At 46.7% G+C, this 14,064-nt stretch overlaps 1 protein-coding gene across 1 annotated transcript in view; it reads right to left on the reverse strand.

Moving 5' to 3' along the window:
* Window positions 1-14,064, reverse strand: part of Nid1 (nidogen 1) — a 70,786-nt gene that overhangs the window by 43,141 nt on the left and 13,581 nt on the right. Inside the window, exons 2-6 of the mRNA XM_027948013.2 lie at window positions 13,194-13,493; window positions 10,839-11,065; window positions 8,137-8,519; window positions 5,587-5,736; window positions 2,041-2,292 (exon numbers count right to left, since the gene is read on the reverse strand). Coding sequence (XP_027803814.2) covers window positions 2,041-2,292; window positions 5,587-5,736; window positions 8,137-8,519; window positions 10,839-11,065; window positions 13,194-13,493 — 1,312 coding nt within the window. The remainder of the gene's footprint in view (window positions 1-2,040; window positions 2,293-5,586; window positions 5,737-8,136; window positions 8,520-10,838; window positions 11,066-13,193; window positions 13,494-14,064) is intronic.

Consider the following 14,064-nt stretch of genomic DNA (forward strand, 5'->3'; position numbering starts at 1 on the left):
AATAAGTTGCTTAACTCCTCTGAGCCTCCATTTCCTGATATTATAAAAGAGGGACAATCTATCTTATAGGGATTAGAGGACAGGAAATATGTTAAAAAGTGTTTGGGGGCTGGGGTTGTGGCTCAGTGCTTGCCTAGCATGTGTGAGGCACTGGGTTGGATTCTCAGCACCGCATAAAAAATAAATAAAATAAAGGTATGATGTCCATCTACAAGTGAAAAAAAAATTAAAAAACAAATGTTCTGCACAATTGTCCAGCGTTCTGTGATGACAGTAAGGTGATAAATTTTGAAACAGCTAAGTCCCAGTCAGGATGGGCCCATTGCTCAGGGAAAACCATCAACAGTACCAGATACCACCCTGAGATCACTGGCTTTGGTGTTGAGCTGGGACCTCCCCCTGGTCTGAGCAAGGCAGCAGCCCAGACAGGCAGGGGAATGCTCCCCCTCGTCCAGCCGATTTCCTCCTCCACAAGGGCATGCCCCCACCACAGGAGGGGACAGCAAACCAGGCCCCCGGGCTGGGCCACACGGGCTGCCTCCTTTGCATCAATCTCAAGAGAAGAATGCTCTTTACGTTTTAAAATGGTTAAAAATAATCAAAATAAGAATGTTGTTTCATGTGAAAAATATATGAAATTGAAACTTCAATGCCCATTAATAAGGTTTTACTGAAACATAGCCTCCTCCGTGTACATACTGTGGACGGTTGCTTTCTCTCTGCAGTAACAGAGTTGAGTGGCTGCAACAGAAGCCATGCAGCCTAAAATATTCGGGCCAAGCTTTAAGTATTTACTAAATTGCCTTTTGCAGGAAACGTGTGACAACTTCTGCTTTGTCATTACCCAATTTCCAGGGAAATATCCAATTAATAACATAACTCCTGGAGAAATTAAGAGTTACAAAGGTTTGCTGGTGCAGGGAATTTGAAATTCCCCCTCTCCTATGCTACAGAGCGTCACCCATTAGTAGTAACCCACTACAAGCAGCACCCTGGGGAAGCTGTGCTAGGAAGAGCAGGGTCAGTGGGCTGCTGCAGCTCAGCTGTCTGCAAAGAGCATCTTGCTTGCGTGAGAACATGGATGTGGTTACAATATTCAAAATACACAGGCCTATAGAACAGGAAGAAGACCCAGGCCCAAACCGGCAAGTCTTAGGGTAGTGCACCCTGTTCACGCCAGGTTCTCTCCTTTCTAAATGGCCACACTTCAGAAAATTGTGCATTTTCACATCTAACTTATGGATGATGACCAGGGTAAAGCCAAGGCAGAGGCTCTGCTCCCAGGAGAGTGTCCACTAACCAGCCCAGGCTAACGCTCAGATACCTCAGGCAGTGAGGGAAGGCAGGTATAGAGAGGTGACACCCAGCATGACAGGGGGTGCCCAGAGATGAAGGATGAGGCTCCTCCACCCAGCTGTGTCCAGGAATGGGCCCTGGCACCCTCAGGTGGACTGGCCTTGGCACAGCAAAGGAGGGGCTCCCATCACACCAAGGGAATATCCCCCAGTTATCTGCCCACATATCCATGAAGGCCTGCACTTTCCTCAACAGGGCACAGCCTCCAAGAGCCTTCATGGCTTCCTAAGAGTCCTGAGGGTGATGGTTATCAGGCTTAATTCACCAGCTGGACATGGCAGGTTCCTATTCTCTGACAAGATACTGAGGGAATGTCCAGTCAGCTCAGATTGCTTTGGAATTTGGAGACAGGCTTGATAAGGAGGAGGAGGAAAGCCCCAGCACCGCCCTTCTGGCTGTGGGGATATGTGAGCTGACATCACTTGCTCTGTAGAGATTTCTATTCTGAATAGCCACCAAGAAATTGCTCCCTGTTCAAAACAATTCTAGGCAGTCTCAGTTAATAAGTACTATGTGTTAATCTGACCTCATCGTTGTATTTCCAGAGCAGAACTATAGTGTACCCTTCTACAGACAAAATGCTTATCAAAAGCTGCCTGCAGGCTCAGGGTGCCCTCTCCACTCATTCCCAGGCCTTCCCAGGCCCCCCGTTAAACTCTGATCTTAACGTCAGATGTAAATTACCAGTGATGCTGAACCCATTCTTGAATCCATCCTGCTCCACTGCAAACATCCATCCAATGATGCCTCCAATGGGCGCCAGAGGAAGCAGAGAATAGCCGATGGTCTCGGGAATGGTGCTGATGGCCGTGTAGGAGCGTCCATGGTTCATCACCACGTAGGAGTGGAGGTCGGTGTTCTCGAAGACAACGGGGACCTGGCTGCTCCCCACAAAGATCCTTCCCTTCACCTTGCCATTGACACGCTGCGGGGAACCTGAGCCAGAAAAAAAAAGGAAGAGGTGGAGAAGGCTTTCCAGCAAGCCTTCCAAAGGAGCGTGTCCACAGAGCCTGCACCCATTCATGAAGAAAGCACTGGGAAAACATAAGCAACCACAGCCATGACCATGCACTGGGAGTCTTAGAAATTCCAATGTGGCTGCCTCTCTTCCAGGTCACTGACAGTGGACAGAGTGAAAGATAGCTCCACTGGGAGTCACCGCGTGATCTGGAACTTCAGGGGCAAGTAATTCCAGGAGAAGAGCAATATCACAGACACGCTAGCCAGCACAATAGCACCTTAGATCATATAAAAGATCTTTTGAGAGTAAAAGAGCAGAATTACTCATTCTCCAGGACAGCACTGAAACTAAACTGAATGGCCCTAGAAATCTGGGGTATGTGGCGACTGATCCACAAAACAAGCCCATGGGCTCAAGTATGTCTTATTTCCCAAGTTTAGGGTGGACACGTGAGTCCTGAAGCTTCACATAGCACAATCCAGAAGAGATATGGGCAGGGTGAGCATCACAGACCACAGACAGGCCCTCGGAAACACAGCCACTTGGTAGACTGGGGCAGAGGGAAGTTTCTTTTAGGCAACTGGAAACGATGTGATTGATACCTGACGCAGCACATGGAAAATATCATTGGCTTTAGAAACTACCTTCATGAGTGTTAGCCTACAGCTGGGGGAAAACTGCTAACAGAAGCTAAGTCGGAACAGTATGGTGAATCATTTTTCTGCATTACATATCTGAATATTTATAACTTGTATGAATTTGGTATTGTTGAATAAAGAAAAATAATAAGAACTAAAGACATTAAATTGCTCTTATTGTATTTAGATAAGAAAACTGAAGGCTACCATATGACCCAATAATTCCAATTCCTCAGTATATACCCAAGAGAACAGAACACATATGTCCACAGCAAAGACTGTACACAGATATTCTTAGCAGCTTTCCTCATTACAGCTATAAACGGAAACAATCCAAAGGCCCATCACCCGATGAATGGATAAACAAAATATGACTATCCATCCACAGGTAGTATTTGGCGAGAAAAAGGAATGAAATGCTCATGTGGACTTCAACATGGATAAACCTTGAAAACACTGTGCTGAGTGAAAGAAGCCAGACACAACAGGCCACAATCACATGACTCCATTGATATGAAACGTCCAGAACAGGAAAAACCTACAGGAACAGAAAGCAGGCTGGTGATGGATGCAGCTGGGAACTCTGGGGAATTAAGAGTGGCTGCTGAGAGTGACAGTGATGAAAATGTCCTAGGATTAGACAGAGGCGATAGTCGCACAACCTTGTGAATCTATTAAACCCATCTAATTGTCTATCTTAATCAGGTATGTGAACTGTATCTCAAAAAAACAAAAGCCGAAGGAAGAGGTAAATAGAAGATAAAATGAAGGTCACCTTGGTTGCTTAGATGTGACAGTGAATTAAATTCTATCAGCTACTGAGCGTGTATCTTGTTTATCCTCCTGGATTTGAATCACCAGGAACATGACTCACCCATCCCCCTCACTTGTTCTTGGCAGGTTTCTTCACTTAGTAAATTCTCAGTAAACTTTGTGGAATAATCCTACACAGATGGGCTCATATCTTGGGGGCTCCCTATGTTCTGGTGACTTTTTGTTGATAGGACATGCCCAGATTGCTAAACAGGGTCACTCACAAGCCAGGTCCTATCTGACAGAGCAATTCTGCACACATTGTTCGATTACACTGGAGAATGCTATGAATCCAGCAGGCTAATAGCGAAAAAATGCATCCCAGAACAAATCCAGAAACAGGCCGGAAAGCCAAGTGGACACAACCAACAGAAACTTTCTATCAAACTTTGAGCTAGGAAAAAAAAAAAAAATTAAGTAGCAAGAATGCAACAAATATTTAAACCACGAAACTATTATGGGGTGTGTATATAACATCAAAATTTGTGGCTGAACAGTCTGTGATCTCTAAGCTTGCTGCCAAACAAACTGCTCAGCGTTCTGAGCTCTGCTCTTTTTGGTGGGGGTTAGGGGGAAGGGGGGTTGATGAGGTTGCTCTTTAAGAATAAGCTCTCATTGTGGATTTTGGAAGCTTCTCCAGGGTGGGGAGGTATAAAAGCCAAGCCTGAAACAAAGAGGCAAAGGCACACAATCCCTGGGGTGAGGAGATTTGGAAGAAAATAGAAAACACTCTAAAGAAGTTAAAAACAACCCCCAAAATTAACATGAAAAGTATACTGAATTTTCTTCCATGGCTGAAGGTAGTATTTTTTAAAAAATAGAAATTAAAAAAAAAAAAAAAAACTTTAATTAAGACTCAGAAGGAAACAATGTTTTGCTTCTGGCAAATTAAAATGACCTGACTTAACAACAGCTATGGCAAAGAATCTGAAAAGCAGAACACATTTCTCCAACTGGGATTCATTTAGTAGGATTTTACAAAGCAATTGAAGTTCTCATTAAGCATACAAGGAAAGTGACCCATGAGAAGGGAAGCAATTGGTGGCAGATGAAAGGACAAAGGCTTAGTATAGTGGGGGTTTTTTTGTTTTGTTTTGTTTTTTTAATTCTGGCCTCACTCTGAGTGAACTGGATTTGCCCAGAGAAGATTCCTCTGACCATCTGGGAGCATCAAGACCAGTTCTGAGGAAGGACTTCAGAGCCCACAGCCCATCCTAGAGTCCCCTTTGGAGCTGGTCCCACAGTGGTCCAGCCCTCTGGGATTAACAGAGTGCACCCCTGAGCTCCACCACAGCCCTGCTATGATTTCAGGGCACCAGGAAAGAGAAACACAGGGAGGACCTCTGGGGTAAACCTGGCCCACTGCAAGCCACGGGCTAAGCCAGCATCCCTGGGTCCAGCCGGGGGCCACTACCATTAAGACAGGTCTGTGAACAGCACCAGGTAGAGACTCCAAGGACAAGGACATGGAGAAGGCTGGCAGAGACTGTGGCAGGTGAGGGGGCTAAACAACACCTGGTCCAGGCTGTGACACTTCAGCACTGGGGTTGCCATGAAGAGGGACACTAGATGCTCCCAGAGGTGGTCACCTCCAAGATGCAGAAGTAGCACAAGAAAGAAAGGAACTTCTCCATGTTAGAAAAATGGGCATGTCCAGAGGAAGGCAGGTTAGATTAGGGGAAGGCACAGGGGAGAGTGGTGGCACTCCGCACAAACCTCCCACGCTCCTGCCACTGGGACTAGCTGCACTATAGACACACACAGAAGCAAAACCCCACTCCTCCTCCTCCCCCAAGCTGAGCAGTAAGGACCAGTTACCTTCTGCAACGCACTGCCTGCCGTTGCCGGTGTAGCCCGCCACGCAGCGGCAGCAGAAGCCCGTGGCGTGGTCCCTGCACTCAGCGTGCACCGAGCATTGGTGCCTGCTGTTGGCGCACGTCTGCCGGGAGTCCGTGTTGTAGCTGAACACTGTTTCAGGAAAGAAGGGCACACGGGTCAGCACTGTGCGGGACCAGGAGGCATCTCCCCGGGCGCCCCCAAGCTCTGCAGGGCCCTACCTGCCTGGGCGTTGGGGACCCAGCTCACCATGGAAGACCCCAGCCCACTGTACACAGGTAGCAGGGTGACAGGGCTCCGCTGTGCACAACTGGTCTAAAACAACTGAGACCTGACAAGACTGAACTACTAGAACCACTTATAACCCAGGGTTCCTGGTATCACTGAAGCTCTGCCATTCAGAGTCCAACGAATGTGATGTCTATGTGGCCAGAAGGATCAGCTTCACATTTGGGGGAACCTTAAAATATATCTTTGTTTTTCTTTTTTTTCTTGTGGCAAAATATATATAACATAAAATTTGCCATTTTAACAACCATTAAGTAAGTGTATTTACTACATATTTATGTAAATCTCCTCCTTTCTCCCAGGGAACAATTCAAAAGCTGATCAGAAATAATCACTCAGTTACAGTTGTTCTAAAAAAAGTCTTTGACCCAAGTATCAAAAAGAATCTCTCCTAGTTCAAATTCCCACCTCCCAAGTTTATTTTATTAGAATCATGAACTAGCCCATTAAATTTAATGATCCATAGCAAATTAATTTGGAATGAGTTCAAAAGCACAAGAGGAGTGAACTTTTAGAGGGAGTAATGATCTCATTTATAATTGACTGTTACCAGTGAAGATCAAAGTAAAGTTTAACCCCAGGTAGATTCCACTGGTCCTGCAGGCTGGGAAGGGAACTTCCGGTGTGTGTAAGGATAATGTTCACAGCAAGAAGCACTTGGGCCCTGACTCAAGAGGGGACACTGATTGCATAAGCCCCAGCTGTGACCAACTCTCAGGGGGTCCACTGTGACCTGAGGGTGACTATGCAGACAACACCAGGAATGCACTGCTGACCACAGAAGGCTGACCTTTCTAATAAACACAATAGAATAACTGGAATAGAGGGACAGTAAAACATCTGTTACAGACACATTTTGAGTTCAAATCTAGGCTTTTTCCAGTATCAAGTAATACACCGTCTTAAGTTGTTGGGGCTAGGTAGGGTCTTCTTTAAATGCAACAGCTTCACAAATGAGAATTTCAGAGATACCTAGAAAGGGTGGAAATAGGATGAGTCTTCAGGCTCAATGTCTGCAAATAAGCATAGTGAACTCTTCGGAAGATTAAACTGGACCCATGACAGAGTGCCACAGCCTGAGAGATGTGGGCCTCACCCCAGGAATCCCAGTGCAGTGTGTATGGGGAACCCTGAGACAGAAGCCCATGTCCTCGTCCTGCTGCAAATTCAACTCCTTCATTTTTGTGCCTCAGAAGTGAGTGATCACATTGCTTGGTAAGCACCCCATCCTGTCTGTAGTTTGGGGTGCTCAATAAGAACCAGCCTTTCTGACTATCACTATGAGATACATCAAAACAAATAAGGAGAAACTAAAAAAAAATGAAGAGTGTGAAAAGAACTAGACTCTCCTGGGGCCTCATGATAACTTCTTAGTAGAAACAGTAAAGAATCATAAAAAATAGGTTCAAAGGCTTAAACCATCCCACCCATAAGTCTCAAAGGATTATACAGCAATCTCAAGAGAAAAAAAAACACTTTAGTTTGAACATCTCTTATTAGACAAATTAAATCATGTTCAAACTATTTTTTCCTCAAAATGTAGAAAAACCCCAATATAGTTGACTAACAGATATTAAACTGTAAAACTATTTTTAAACACCTTTGTTTTATTTATTTATTTTTATGTGTTGCTGAGGATCGAACCCAGGGCCTTGCACGTGCTAGGCGAGTACTCTACCGCTGAGCCACAACCCCAGCCCTGTGAAACTATTTTTTAAAGGGCATCTGCTCATTTTCAATTTTTTAATCTTCACAAATCAACTCTGAGACTGAGAGGTCCTGGGAGGAAAAATAATCAGCCATTCTAATTCCAAAAAACCAAGAGGAAATACATGTCAAAGATAAGCCACATAAATAGCCAAAAGAACTTTTACCATGTTTTTTCAGGTGGGTGAATACATTTCTGATCTCAGAAGTCACAAATAAGAAATTCTGACTTTCAAAATAACTCTAAAGCATGTTTCTCTTTAAAACAGACAGAATGGAATACGAGGAATCTTGAAAGAGGACACCCGGCACCCCTTGTCTCTAGAACCATAGTCTTAATCCCAGGAGAAATCACTGGGCTCTTCAAAGGCACCAGGGCTACACCCCCATGCGCCCGGCTCTGAGTTCAGCCCCTCTTCCCTAAGCACCCACTCTTAGAAGCCCCCACACAAAGCATGTAACCCCACACCCCAGCAGTACTCCCCTCTAGAAACCCAAGGGTCCAACTGCAACTTGACTGGTCTTGAGGGGTCTTACCAACTCCCGTTTCCTCCACTTCATCCACATCGATGACCTGGGGGTGCTGCTGGGGAAACTTCTCCGCTGGCAGTTGGAAGGACCTGGTCCTCTCTGTGGAGGATCCTGAGGGTCTCTCAGTAGCCCCATGATGGGGGGAGAGGACACTGGGGACATTGTATGTGTCAGTGTCTCCCCTCCTTGAAGTCTTGTAGGGGAAGGATGTGGTGCCCACATCCTCCAGGCCCAGAGGAGGAGTCACCAGGTCATAATCTTCATCCTCCTCCTCATACTGTGCTCCATCATCTGGTCCGAGGTTCACATCTGCAGGTACCACGCCACTGGCCGTGGCCGGACTCCCGATCTCAAACACCCACACGCCTTGGTGCCCAGAGTTGCTACTCCTAGGGGGCGAGGAAGGCTTCTTGAAAACTGGCCAGCAGGGGATAAACCCTGGGGACCCCTGTCGATCTGAAACCCATCTCCCTCTCCCACCAGCAGGGCCTGGATGGAGTGGGAGGGCAGCAGCCATTGTGTCTGGTTACCCTAGAGCTCAGGCGGTCCAGGGCAATCTGGGGAGGCTGTACCCCAGTGGGCACAACACTAGCAAGGGCTCAGCCTCCACCATTCCCAGATGGTCTAAAAGACTTTAGCAGGATTCACAAGGCTGCCTGCTGTACTGACCACTTGTTATCTGCCCTACCTTACGTGCTAAGGTGTCTGCGGTCATTCATTTTCTCCACTACATGCTCTCCATGGCATGGTGTGATTTAACAGAGAACATACAGTTGGTCTCTGTCCCTGGTTCCTAACTCAAGAATTCTGTACACACTTAGAATTTCCAAAATAATAGAAAAGAAGTGTCCTTTGTAAGCTAGTGAGTTGACTGGTGGCTGGAGGGCTCGCAGATAGCCTCAGATTAGGGAATGGTGGCCTGACAGACCAAGCCATAATGAGAGAGTGAGAAGGTTCTGTCCCATCCCAGTCCCACCCCACCCCACCCCCACCTCCACCTCCACCTCCAGATTGGAGAGACCAGCTGGGATTCAGTCAATAACCAACACCCATGTAACAAAGCCTCCATGAAAAACCCTACATGTGAGGGCTTGGAGAACTGGGTTGGTGAACACCTGGCAGTGCTGGGAGGTGAGGTGGTGGGGAGGGCCTGGGAGCTCAGTACCCTTCCCCTACCATGCCCTGTGTTCTCTTCAATTGGTTGTCCCTATGGCATGTCCTTTATAACAGACTGGTAATAGTGAGTAAGGCACTTTTCTGGGCTCTGTGAACTCTTCCATTGAATAACTGAACCTGAGGACAGAGTCGGGAGGCCCCAAGTCCTTGCTGGGAAGTGAGAGGTGCAGGTGGGGCTGTAGGGCTGGTGCCTGGTTTTTGAAGTGGAGCAATGTGGTAGAGCTGGGCCCTGCACCTGTGGGGCCGCCCTTAACTGCAGGAAGTTAGTGCCAGAGTTGAAATGGAAATTCAGGACTCACAGTCCGTGTCCAGAGCATTGGAGAATTGGTTGGTATGAGAGGGAAAAAACAAACATATATTTGGTGTCAGACATCCTGTGAGTAAAAACAGTGCAGATTTGGTTTATTAAAACCCCAACTTCCCTAGCTGTGGGATTCTATGCAGGTCTCAGTTTACCATTTTGTGTTCAAAGGGTGTAGTGAAAAGCCAATGAGATGCCAGATCCAAAGGTATTTTATCCAGGGCAGCAGAATAACCCTAAGCCCTACTTCTCGCTCCACGATCTTTACTGTTCTTACATATCTGTGATCAGAGATGTCCTATCACAAAATTACACAAAATGATCACATTATATGATGGAAATCTGTTGAATTTTTAGAAATTTTCCAAGCCAGTTATTAAACATAGCCATTGCAAAAAATGAAATAATATAAATTTACAATTAAATAAAGTATATGTTTTAAAAGGCAAGAAATATTCAAAACTCATCACGTCCTATTTACTTGACATGTATCTGTGTTTTGGGGTTAGAGTCCATGGTATCTTTATGGTGAGAGTGTACATAAGGTGCATCTTTTCTCAGTTCTGCACTGAGTGACATGGCACTAGTAGCCTGAACTTGACCCCAGAGGGACTATTTATACCACAGAAACAGGCAAGCACTAAGAACCTGGGCTCCTCTGCCATCATAAAACCAGCTGTTAGCATCCACCAGGAGCCCACAGAATAAAGCACAGAGAGGGTTTTAGGCTAGGTTGGAAAATATGAAATCAGGAGAGGCTGGATTTAGCCTTTGTTTTTTAAAGAGAAATGAGAGAGGGAAAAATTTTAATTTATAGAAACCAGACAGGGCTTTTCCCCTCTGGTCAACACTGCCATGGCCTGAGAGCACTGAGCATAGTCGATGTTGTAGGAGTGTCTCTCTGTCATGGGGAGGAGGGGTTCGTATTTCATCAGCCTTCAGTTCCTGGCAGAGGACAGGTGTGAATGACCCTTATTCCTGACTTCTACAGGACATGGTGGAAACTGTTCTCAACAAGGGCGACTTCTAAAAAATAGCATACCTGTTGGTTCCGAGTATGTTCCCTTAAGCTTTTTAGAAAAATCATACTTCATTAATATGAAAAACTACATATAAAATTTAAATCTGCAGAAACATGTTTGGGGAATGATCTGTAATGCCCATTGCATTTCCCTTGGTAAAATAATAATATTATTAGGAAAGAATCCACTGAGGAGCAAAGAAAGCGTACTTGGCCAAGTTTTCAATCGACTCTGGGTCATTAGCAAATATGTTGTATGCTCCGTCGCTCGTCCACAGGAATCCCACTAAACCTTGACTGAACACAACCATGGCGGGCACTTGGTTCTCATCCTTCTTGGAGAATGTGGTGGAGAACTGCAGACCGTCTTCCGGATAAAGGAAAATGGCATAGGAGCTGGAGTCAGAGGAGGCCAGGACAGCCTGGAACGTGTTTCTCTGTGGAGATGAGTTAAAATTCAGCTACCCAGTGGCAAAATTCCTACAGAACTTCAGATGTGCAGCTCTCAGCTCTGAACAGAGAGCACTGTAGAGCGAGTTCTCACCTTCTTGTTCTCACCTTCTCTCTCATCATGGCTCCACTGAAATATCTCCAGAGCTATGTACACACATGACATTTCCTAATTAATTAATGAATATATTTTACATAACTCTTACCTTATTGACCAAAAATTATACAGATGGGACCTCAATATGATGGCCTAAATCTCATGCAACTTGGCAAATCTCTACCCACAGAATAGAGTGGCTTTTGTTTCCCAGGCCGTTAAACATATCCAATCACATCATGTGGTAGTAAAAACATGAGTTTGGGAAGAAAATAGACCTCGATCCAAATCTTTGCTGTACTCCTTATTGGTCTTGAGGTCATGGGCATGGTACAGCTGGGTGATAGAACTGCTGGAAGACCACATTCTGAGGCAGCATGTGAAAGGCCAGACAGAAATCATGTTCTTACACATTAACACCTCTCCATAGGCCACACACTGCCCTGAGCTCGGCACACATGAAGGAAACAACACATGGCCCTGTACTTCATGTACAGTCTAGGCAGAGAGGCTGACCTGTGAACAAAGCCTTGCAAAACCTAGGAACAGATTCCCCAGCAGGGATAGGTGCAAAGCACTGTGGGAGCCCAAGGAGGGAGTGTCCTGTGCCTGGACGGGTGGGAGGGGAGGAGGCCACAGCTGGTCAAAGCCTCACAGAAGGGCCTGAACGAACCAGTAGGAGCAGTGTGCCACCTGTAGGGGTCAGGGAGAGGATGCCCCCGGTAGAAAGGACAGAACATGCAAAGCACTGTACAAATGGGGAGGGGCATGAATTGCAGGTAACTCGATACAGTGCTGGGAAGGGCGTGCAAAGGCTCTATGCAAGGGGTTGGGAGCTTCTCCAAGTATGGTACTCTGACAGGTAACAGCTGGCAATGCAGGTCATACCCCATGTGATATGCCTTATTTGGGGGTAGGGGTGAGGGGAAGATATGACCAAAAGGTTTGGGGAATGCTCAGTTAAACACATTTAAGCAAGTTTCTTTACTGCAGGACTCTTCAGAGTGAATCACCAAGAGGGAGCTATAACTTTAGATTTCCCAAACTAAATTGGCCAGGGGAGGCCTTTTCCCCAAGGCCTGTCTTATAGGGCTGGTCCATGGCACACACTTTGGGAACCATCAGTCTGCAGCACCTCTCCCTTAGTGTGATTTTGGATCTTTCGAGTTTCTCTCTACCGAGTTATCCTATCAAAATTTAAAAAATGGAACTTTTCATAGGACAAGTTGAGGCCTACCCCAAAAAGCCACGGTAGGTCATTTCTCAACCTACTCAAACACTCTTCCTCCTTCAAGGGCAAGTCGAGGGTCTCCAGGCCTTTCCTGACTACTGCACCCAAGAGAGCCCACCTGGGTTATAAAGACCTGTGTTCTGAACACTCAGGGGCACATGTGGTTCCTGCCTCCCCTGCTACAGCCTGCCCCCACCTCATCCCTCAGAGTACTGGGCCACCAAAACCTACCACTTCATGTACATAATTCCTCTCTTTAATTAGAAAGTGTCCTTCCACCATCAGCCATTTGAATCAGGATCACCAGGGGCTGCCATTTAGCAGCACTGTTTTTGCTAAGTGGCGATCCTCTCTGGATTTGCATTCTTTTGCATTCTTTATATTTAGTTGTCATTGGACACATTATGTACTTATTTATAAATTTTAGGCTATCTTGCTGTCAGAACTTTGTTTTATACCAGGGAGTGAGCCCAGGGCACTTTACCACCCAGCTATACCCCTTTGTATTTTTTGAGACGGATCTCTCCAAGTTGCCCAGGCTGGCAACAAACTTGCAAAGCCTCAGCCACCTGAGTTACGTATTTACACTGTGTGCCACTGTGCCTGGCATGGAACACATATTCGCATACCCTTGCAGAGAAGCTCTCGGAAGTTTCAGACCTGCAGTAACCCGCCTGTTAAATAATTGGCATTTCCTGTCTTGATCAATAATGCAGACATTTCACACATCAGGGTGGCACAAGGCAGAAGTCCAGGCTGTCTGCACCGTGTCTACAGCAGCGCTTACCTTGCCTTCTTGGGCAGGGCTCCTGTCGGGCCCCTGGTAGGGGGCCACAGATTCCCAAGTCACCACCACCACACTGCTGGGCTGGAAAGAGACCTCTGGGAAGCCCCTCTGGACACACTCCGCTGCCAGCTGCAGGATGGAGGGGGACAGGTCTTCCCGGTAGTAGACCTTCCCCAGGCCACCGGTTGTGTCCAGGTCCGCCAAGAAAGGAGCGATGGCGCCGAAGGTGGGTGGGAAGAGTCCAGGGTGCGACTCTTCGGCCGGTGGTTCACTGGTGGCAATGATGCCATTTGTGGTGACCTGTGGGAAACCAAGTGTGGTTCAAGGGAATGCAGAGGTGACCGCTTCCCCGAGGGAGCCCTGCTCACCGAACGCTGTAATGGGGACCCACACTCCTCCACACAAACCCCAAGGGAATCTGAGAATCACAAAACCAGCCTTCCTGCTCCAGGCAAGGTGCACTGGTGAGGAAGCAGGGCTGAGATCCCAAGGATGGACTCTGCCGACTGCCAGCCGCCAGAGCGTGGGCAAGCCTCTCAGACTTGGAGTCTCCAGTTTCCCCATGTATCCTCCTGACCTCCAGTAAAACATGGGAATAAAAGTGCTTTGTTTAATGCCAAGCATAAGTCACCATTCAGGCCTTAATTAATTTACTCCACAGATGGAGGAACCATCCCTCGCCAGGACTATGTGCAGTGCTGTGGGTACAAATCGAGAAGGGACCAGTGCCTGCCTCCAAGGACCTGAAATTCCAAGAGAAAGGGGCCTGTGGTATCACTCCTTGCTGCCGCTAGGTTACCGGGTTAGAGGAACAGTTAACGTGTTTAGACTGTTCACCATGCTCTAAGCATCTTATTAGCATCAAATCCTC

The sequence above is a fragment of the Marmota flaviventris genome, chromosome 12, assembly GCF_047511675.1.
Source record: "Marmota flaviventris isolate mMarFla1 chromosome 12, mMarFla1.hap1, whole genome shotgun sequence".
NCBI lineage: Eukaryota > Metazoa > Chordata > Mammalia > Rodentia > Sciuridae > Marmota > Marmota flaviventris.